Consider the following 9,163-nt stretch of genomic DNA (forward strand, 5'->3'; position numbering starts at 1 on the left):
TTAGAATCAAGTAACAATTGCGGAAGAGTTTCATATAGCAACTCCAAGCATTCCAAAATATTTGATTCCCACTCATACACCAAAAAGGAAATTATACTTTCACACATTCCCATTACAGATAGGGCTGAAGATCTAAAGAAATATATAGACAGACAGACATAGAGATAGTAGCATAGTTCAAGAGAATAGAGATAGATATGGAAATCTAGAGAGAGATAAAGATCCTATGGAATGCGACAACGAGTTGTTGTCAAGTAGGAACTTCTGGGAAGCAGCCTTCATGTGGATGAGCCTTCACATAGCAGAAAGAGTCACATCTTGCAATCCACACACTAGGTTTGCTGGCACAGCCACATCGATCATCTTTGGATAGGGCAGGTTCAAATCTGCTTAAATAGGGTTAGGGTTTAGGATTAGAGATTTCTAAAGATCATAACCATAACAAGCTAAAAGCAACTTACCCTCCATTATCTTCTTGAACTCCTCCTGTAAAAAATATTAAAAGAAGATAACAGTCAACAACCTCTCGATGCTACCAGATAGATGCTAAAATTATCTCTCCATCCATGCATGTATCCATCTTTTCTCTCATCTGCTCCCGCTTAATAGAGGGAGTAAAGTAGAGGACATAGAGAGAGAGATGGATAGATAGAAGAATAGAGAGAGATAAAAAGAGAGAGTGAAAGATAGAGCAACAGAGAGAAAGAGACTATGTTAAGTTATAACATAGAATACAAGAAGAAACCAAATAAATGAGAAGCTGACCTCGCTTTTGGTGAGACGAGGGTTGTACTTGGACTCCTCTTCTACAGTGGAAACCTGCGAGATATCAGTAAAAAAATCTATTCTGAGGAGAGAGAAAGAGAAGAGAGAATATATATAACATAATATATATAGAGTGAGAGAGAGAGGACAAACCGTGAATCCCTTATAATCATGAGCAGGATAGATCAACGTGTCCCCAGGGAGTGTGAAAATCTGACAGTAGTCCAAAAATATCAGTGATCGAACTTACTATACTTTTTGTTTACTTGATTTTTAATCATACCTGAGAATGGACAGAACGGTAGAGCTGGCTAGAACTCCCGCCCTGTAAAATAAGATTATAATAAACACCAATTAATACATTTGATCAAACTAAGAATCAAAACAAACCACTAAATCAACCCTTTCTTTACAATTGAGAAAAATATTATTTACACAAACCAATGATGAGGCAAATAATAATAACATAAACTTGATAGTTATAAGATAATCAACAATCGGTAAGAACAGGCATTTCCCCCAAAAAGTATATATCCCAAAAAAAATGAGAAACAATTGTCCAAATAACATTCTCGGAATTCAGCATCTTAATCTGGGAATACTTTTTTATCGGAGGAATCAGATCAGTATGACTCAATGCCATTTAGAAACGAGCCAGCTAGGTTGGGAGGAAAAAAGCAAAACCCTAAGATCCCAAAAATGTATGAGTAAGTGAATAACAATGATAAATCAGGTGTCCACATGTCCAACTAAAATCACACCAACCTTGATCTAGGAGAGAACATGCATATAACAGCAGCAGATGAAAGCCATCCATTTTTATTCTAGGCATTTATTTTTGACAGAAGCTGAGTTTACTAAACAATTATCGGAACATCTAAAAGGAAGATAAAAGATTGGCACCTGGAAGTCAGTTCTTCCACAGCCACGAATCAGTAAGGTATCGCCAGTGAATGCGATCCTCGGCTGAGGTTGATCAGGTCCTTCACCAGTAACATACGTCACACAACCGGCAGTGTGGCCTGGAGTAGCACGAACCTACATAAGAAAGTAAAGCAGAGCCACATGAAGAACAATCTTAGATTGTAATAGGAGATCAAGATAGAGAGAGTGATAGAAGAAGATTATAACAAGGTTCCTCAGAGTTTTTATTTTCGTTTACCTGATTTTACACAATGACCATCTTTTCATTTTATACGTGAGGAATCCCCCCAGTCCGTTACAATCGGGGTTATTTACACCCCCGGTTGTATCAGCCGCCAATTTTGAAACTTCTGTCGACTCCTTATAGCAATCACATGATCAAAATGTCCTTCCCCTTACTCAGAGGCATAATGCTTTCCTTCTCCATCATGGTGTCAGACAGATGGCTAGTTAATCTTTCATAAAACTCTTCATTTCCTTAAAATGAATAAATTACCCTTTTCCCACCTCCACAATGACAATAATTTTTTTTTTGAAAACAACCACAGTGACAATAGTACCTTAACCCCTTGTCCCACCAGACCAGAGACTTTCTAATATTTTATAGATTCCTAATATCCTTCAAATGACCAATGTACCCTTCCCCGAAGTCTCGTGGAATAGGGGGGAAAAGCCAAAAAATTGATCTGTTAAGATGGATTACTGTTAATACATGCAACATCTAAATTACATGGTAAGGTGACTCACACCTTCCTTAAGACCGACTACCATACCACAATGGCATGGCACTTAGAAGAGTTCTTTCACAGTGAATAAGCCAAAAGCAAAAGAAAATCACTTGAACCGAGTAAGCAGTAAGCACATACCTCAAGAAAAAGGTTTCCAATATATATTTTGTCGCCGTGTTCAAGATATTGATCAGCAATTGCACCACTTGATCCGGCGATGGCAGATTTTACAGATGGCATTTTCATCTAAATACACATTCAAGGCAGAATAAAGTTGAGTACAAAAGAAAAAGAAAACCCAGAAAGGATTTCGTAGGCCTAATATAAAAAGGTATAGAACTGATTATAACTGCACAAGAGAGTTTTTCTTCAGAAAAAAATAACTGCGGAAAAGAGTTGAAAAAAGAAATGACAACTAACTTTTATGAGGCCTGTTCCAGTGATATGGTCTGCATGGCAATGCGTGTTCATTGCATATAAGAGCTTAAGTCCCAGATCTTCTATCAACGAAAGATCTCTATCCACAGTCTTATCCACCGGGTCGATCAGCTGTGGAGAAAACGCAAATAAGATTTAAGGGAAAAAAATCTAGTCTTGAATCAGCATTTTAATGTGCAGATGCAGTTTAATAATCGGAGATAAAGGTAATTATTCACATTAATATGACGCTTCATCCATATCTGAACTAAAAAATCTTCATTTTTAATGCAACTACCTAATCTGTTACCTCAAAAAATGGATATGGTAAAAAAAGTTAATTTAAAAATGAACAGTAAATGAAACAAATACCGCAACAGTAAATCGCAATTTATGAACTTATGAACGATGCATGATGAGGATTCTCAGGCACCCATCAAACAAGATCTTAGAAGCCCATCATGAAAGAACTAGCACAAAAACCATCTTCAAAACCACGTTCTAAGCCGCGGGACTTGTTTCTTTCATCACCACGCACCACCGAGAACACAAAATCTTACTTTCAAGAACAAGAACAAGAACAAGAACAAGATCTAGGGAATGAAAGATCCAATTTACTCCGTTCCTTTTGCAGACGGCGAAAAAATCATCCAACCTGCAATGGAAATCCAGCGACTAGCATTGATCAAGAGAAAAATTTCAAAAAAAAGAACCCACCAAGGCGGGCTTGTCAGGATGGGCGACGTCGGCGAGAAGGTAAGTGTAGGTGGAGGATTCCTTCTCGAAAAGCTGGCGGAGAAGAAGCTTCGGCGACGCCATTGTAGCGAAGGAGCTTCGGAAAACGGGCAGACAAGCCACCGCTGCGATGGGTCTTCGACAAGATCGAAGATTGCGCGGCGAGCTCAGCGCGAGGCTTGCAGAGAGGAGGCTGTGGAGAACGGCTGACATGTTTATCAACTGCTTCAGCGGAGTTGATAAAGACGACGATTCCCATTTGAAAACTGGCGATGTTGATTTGCTTGGGGCGTCCACGTTGACGCATGTATGAATTTGGCTGCGTTCTGGTAGGGACCCACAATCCTCGTCATCATCTTCATCATCGTCCACATAGTTATCGTCATCATCATCATCATCATTATCGCCGTTATCATCGTCATCTTCATCGTTAACATCACCATCGTCGTCGTCAACATCGTCATAGTTATTGACAACATCGTCAGGGTCATTTTGTTATCGTCATATATCCTCATCGCCATCATCAACATCATGATAGTCATCGCCAACATCATCATTGTCATCCTCAACATCCTCATAGTCATGGTCACCATCATGATAGTCATTGCCAACATCGTCATTGTCATCCTCAACATCCTCATAGTCATCGTCAACATCATGATAGTCATCGCCAACATCGTCATGGTCATCCTCAACATCCTCATCGCCATCGTCAACATCATGATAGTCATCGTCAACATTGTCATTGTCATCGTCAACATCCTCATAGTCATCATCAACATCATGATAGTCATTGTCATCGTCAACATCATGATAGTCATCGTCATTATCATCATCAACACCGTCATCATCATCGTCATATCGACATCATCAACATAGTCATTGTCATCGTCGCATTGTCATCGTCATCGTCATCGTCATGGTCATTGGTGTTGTCAACATTGTCATCGTCATTGGCATTGTTGACATCATCTTCATCGTCATCAACATCGTCGTCACCGACATCAACATTGTCATTGTCGCCACCAACATTTGTCATCATTGACATCAACATCTTCATCATTGTCGTTATCATCATCCTTGTCATGGTCCTCTTCATCATCGTCGATATAGACACCATCGTCATTATCATCATCCTTGTTGCCGTCGAAACAGTCATTGTTGTTGGTAGCGTCATAGTCGTTGTCATTGATAGAGTCATTGCTGTTGGTAGGGTGATTGTCGTCTTCGACAAGAGAGAGAGAGTTATGTTATGGTTGTGTAAGTAAAAAATGAATCCAGGAACAGACTGGAAACACATCACAAACTAAAATATGAATCCACAAACACCAACAAAATGTAGCTGGATCATTGACCGAGAATGGCGAGGGTGTCGTTGTCGCGTCCTACCATTACACAACGATAATCCCTGCTGGGAACGAATTGGAAACTCAAAATGAACAAAATGTAGCTAAATCGTCATCCTATATGAAGACACGATGGGGACTGCATCATCATCGCCCGTCTGGATCCCATAGTTGTCATCGTCATCGTCATCGTAGCACTCCCCAACAAAAATCAGACTAGGAACATATCAGAAACGAAAGAATGAATGAAGAAAGACGAAGAAAATGTAGCTAAATCATCGTCCTGTCTAGAAATCACAGTCATCATCGTCATCGTCGATCACATCAGTCTTAAGAAAATAATCTTTGTCTACTAGCAGCATTTGTGAGGAGCCCTCAAAGAAAAGCCAGTGTAAAGATCATGAGATGTCCCCTTGTGAAATGTTTGGAAAATAAAAAAAACAGTGGTTATTGCCTCTTTATTCTCCAAGAGAAGGTTGGTGAAATTATTGATTTTTGTCTTCATAATAACACATGAATTCCAGATTGATATCTTTTTTGTCTTCATAATAACACATGGAAACTTTATAGTCTAAGAGAAAATCGTATGCGCATACATTCTCGTAGACAAAGATGACAATGTCTAGAATGGACATTTGATTTCAATAAGCACAAACTAGAAATAGTTTGGCTTATTCAACCGATGACTACCTCAGATACCACACACTCCATTATGAGAAAACTCAGAATGGATCACGTCTACTACCACCCCTTGAATAAGATATGCCTATTTTGGACAAGAGACTATTCATTGGAGCTCCTTAACGAAGGGACCCAGTATGTCACCTTTGTCGTTCAGCCCTTCCCGGTGCCTTACATGTTCACGGTAGTCTGTGCATCGTATAGATACCTCGAGCAAGAGGCCCTATGGGAGGAACTTGTCTAGCATATACACACCCATCTGCTCTTGCTGATCTCCCCTAGTTTATAGCGGGGGATTTCAACTGTGTATGAGCAGTCAGTGAACACCAGGGAGGTCGACCGCCTAGGTCGAGATCCATACAAGCGTTCAACGACTTTCTTCATCAAGCGTCACAAGTGGAGCCCATGCAATAAGTGCCAAGCAGACGCGTGTATGTATGAATGACTTCACCACTGCTTCACAAATAGTATTCCACTACTGCAGTGTAATATTATTATTGATCTTTTACTACGATATCACTCTAACCTTTCGCCGATTCTCCTTCTCCCAGATGTGGGTATTCATGTTCGCATGCTGCCTTTCCAATTCCAATCTATGTGGTTGGAGCATGAAGCTTTCAACGCTTTGTGCATCACCATCGGCATGGCGAGATTTCTACATCACCCATGGAGAACCTCAATTACAAACTACAAAACTTCAAGTTCCACCTGAAATGATGGAATAGACATGTATTTGGGGACGTGCACGCACCATTCGAAAAGCTCAAGGAGGCGCTGACAACTATCGAGCGAAAACTACAAGATGCTTGGACAAACGAAGCGAGGGAGCGCAAGCTTAGGCTTAGTGAACAACTTGAGGATGCCATGCGACGACAGGAGATTTTCTATCTCCAGAAAATCCGTATCATATGGTTGCAAGGAGGTGACAGAAACACACATCCTAATTATGCGACCCAATTAGGGATGCATAAGCAGGACCTCGTCCAGCCAGCGACAGTCGGTGCCACATAATTTAGTACACTCCTTGCTTCACAACCGACCATTGTGAGTGAGGATTTACTAGATTCCATCCCCCACTTGGTGACCGACCAGGAAAACACACTACTTACGACCCTTCCTACTTGAGTAGAGATCAAAGAGATGGTTTTTTGTCGAAAAAATGTCCTAGGACTAGATGGGTTTTCTGCACAGTTCTACATAGCATGTTGGGATATAGTAGGCACAGACTTGGTGCTTGCTATCAAGGAGATCTTTATGCGTAAAGTGTTACCTAGAAGTTGGAAATCCACTTTTTTGTGCTTATTTCAAAAGTGGACACTCCAGCTTCTTTTAGAGACTTTCGCCCTATTAGTCTTTATAATGTATGCTATAAAGTTGCATCCAAGATCATTCCAAATTGACTCGGGACCTTCCTTGATAGACTTATTTTGCCTTAATAGTGCAGTTTCATCAAGGTTTGACAGATCTAGGATAGTATCATGCTTATTCATGAGTAGCCCAGTCAATAGACACTCATATTCAATGGTTGAATGTCATCATTAAATTAGATATGGAGAAGGCTTTTGATCGAGTCCAGTGGAGTTTCCTTAACAAAATGTTATGCCGCTTTTTGTTCACCGATGCGTTCATCACTCTTGTGGATGCCTGCCGTAGAGAGAATCATTTCTCTCTTTGGTGGACGAAAACTCCATAGGCTTTTTCGTGGGCACGAGAGGTCTACGGCAAGGTGATCCCATCTCACCCACCCTTTTTATATTGATGGAGGAGGCCTTTAGCCGATCGCTCACACGAGTGATCGTCCGCGGCCTCATCTAACCATATTTTACGAAAAGGGAATGCCCGATCCTCTCTCTCTCTCTATTTGCAGATGATGCCATCCTTTTCCTCACTAGATCTTCCATTAAAGAACTTATGAGTGTCCTCACTACGTACGAGTGGCCTTCTGTCCAGCTCGTCAATGCCTCGAAGAGCAGTTTTATGGTCGGTCTGTCCACCACTGCTAAGTGCTCTCAGATTATCCAACGCTATACCGAGTACTCATGAGGATACCTCCCTTTCGATTATCTCGAATGCCCTATCTTTCTCGGACCCATTATGCATCATTATTTTGATGCTTTGGTAGCCAAGTTGAGAAAGAAACTAGACGGATAGAAACTTCATTTTCTATCCCCTAGAGGACGCATCCAACTTATTTGACATGTCCTCATGAGCATCCCTCAACATACCCTCGCGGTTCACTCAGTATTTCTTACAATCCTCATCTCGGTGGAGCAATTTTGTGCACATTTCTTATGGTCTGGTCACCTTGAGGGAGAGAGTCACCAACATTGGGTTTCTTGGGAGGAAGCTTGTTGATCTATGGACGAGGGGGGACTAGGGATCAGACACTTGCAGGACGTCCAAGAAATATTTCAGAAAAAACTCGTGTGGTGTATGCGTACCACGCTCTCCCCATTGGGGAATTTCATCTCAGCCAAGTACGACGAATGGGCTTGTAGAGAGATAGATATCCGGAGCCATTGCAGATGGCTGAATTGGCAACGACATTGGCTAGCAATAGCCAAGGTCACACGTTGGCATGTCGACTGTGGTGAGATTAGTGTCTGGTATGATACATGGCTAGTTGACGCGCCGTTAGCCAGTCATCCACACTTCGAGCCCCATCATCTTCGATTGACCGTGGCATAGCTGCTCAGGGCCAAACGTGCCACCTTTGGGAGCATCATGGACTCCCCTTAGACACGTTATTCCATGCCCATAATAATCTCATCGGGACCATGATAAACTCAAATAAGGGTAGTCATTTCCTTGCATTATTCATATTAAATATCCTAAAAGTAAGTACAACATTGCCAAAATGCTTATTTTGCATAGTAATGAGATCATGCCTTTTCACTTTCCCAATGATTAAAAAGCATACATTTTCTACTTAATGAATGATTCCATCAACGCTTTGACATGCATTTCACAAGTTACACATTTTGGGATTTACCTTTAAGAGGATTTGAGGGATATTTCTAACCCCCACTTGACTCGTGTATTCAAGTGGGATATGAATCTAACGATTTCCCTAGTGTGTTGGCTCTTTAGGTCAAGGTTGACTTTTGATGGTCATAAAATTACAAAAGTTTATGGGGAAGTCAAGACAGGAGTCTTGAGGCTTGGGACAAAATTTAAAGTCAAAAGGAGCAATGAAGAAAAAGATGCATGCTAACCAGTGGAGTTGACTCAATCGATAGGCTTGGTATAAAGGAGCTTGAAGGAGACCTTCTAGAACGTCCTTGGAGGCTTCCAGGTTGATCAAGGCACATGAGGGTGACTCCAGCTGGCAGATCCTGGTTGGAGGAGAGCCCAGGGTTGAGATTCAGCCCAGGATTCATGAGGTGGAACCCATCCATCCATTCAAGCTCAAATCCAAGGGCTAGGGATGAGTTGTAACTAACTCTAACAAACTCTTTCTTTTCCCTTCCCATTGGTTAGAATTTATTGTAACTAACTATAGCCAGTTGGAATCTGGTTGATTGGGGTCTAATCACCTGGATTGAGGCCTCAAGAACTCAATACTGG

The 9,163-nt window shown here is 41.2% G+C and overlaps 1 protein-coding gene across 1 annotated transcript; it reads right to left on the reverse strand.

Moving 5' to 3' along the window:
• On the reverse strand, positions 1 to 4,047 carry GLY3 (glyoxalase II 3). The gene is made up of 9 exons (XM_078575613.1): positions 3,552 to 4,047; positions 2,838 to 2,966; positions 2,556 to 2,663; positions 1,669 to 1,803; positions 1,049 to 1,090; positions 919 to 978; positions 766 to 819; positions 462 to 486; positions 1 to 386 (listed from the first exon to the last, which is right to left on the reverse strand). Exons 1-9 carry the CDS (start codon positions 3,780 to 3,782, stop codon positions 295 to 297), a joined length of 876 nt encoding a protein of 291 aa, XP_078431739.1. The 5' UTR covers positions 3,783 to 4,047; the 3' UTR covers positions 1 to 294.
• Positions 4,048 to 9,163: the final 5,116 nt, after the last annotated feature.

The sequence above is a fragment of the Wolffia australiana genome, chromosome 5, assembly GCF_029677425.1.
Source record: "Wolffia australiana isolate 7733 chromosome 5, ASM2967742v1".
Lineage (NCBI taxonomy): Eukaryota > Viridiplantae > Streptophyta > Magnoliopsida > Alismatales > Araceae > Wolffia > Wolffia australiana.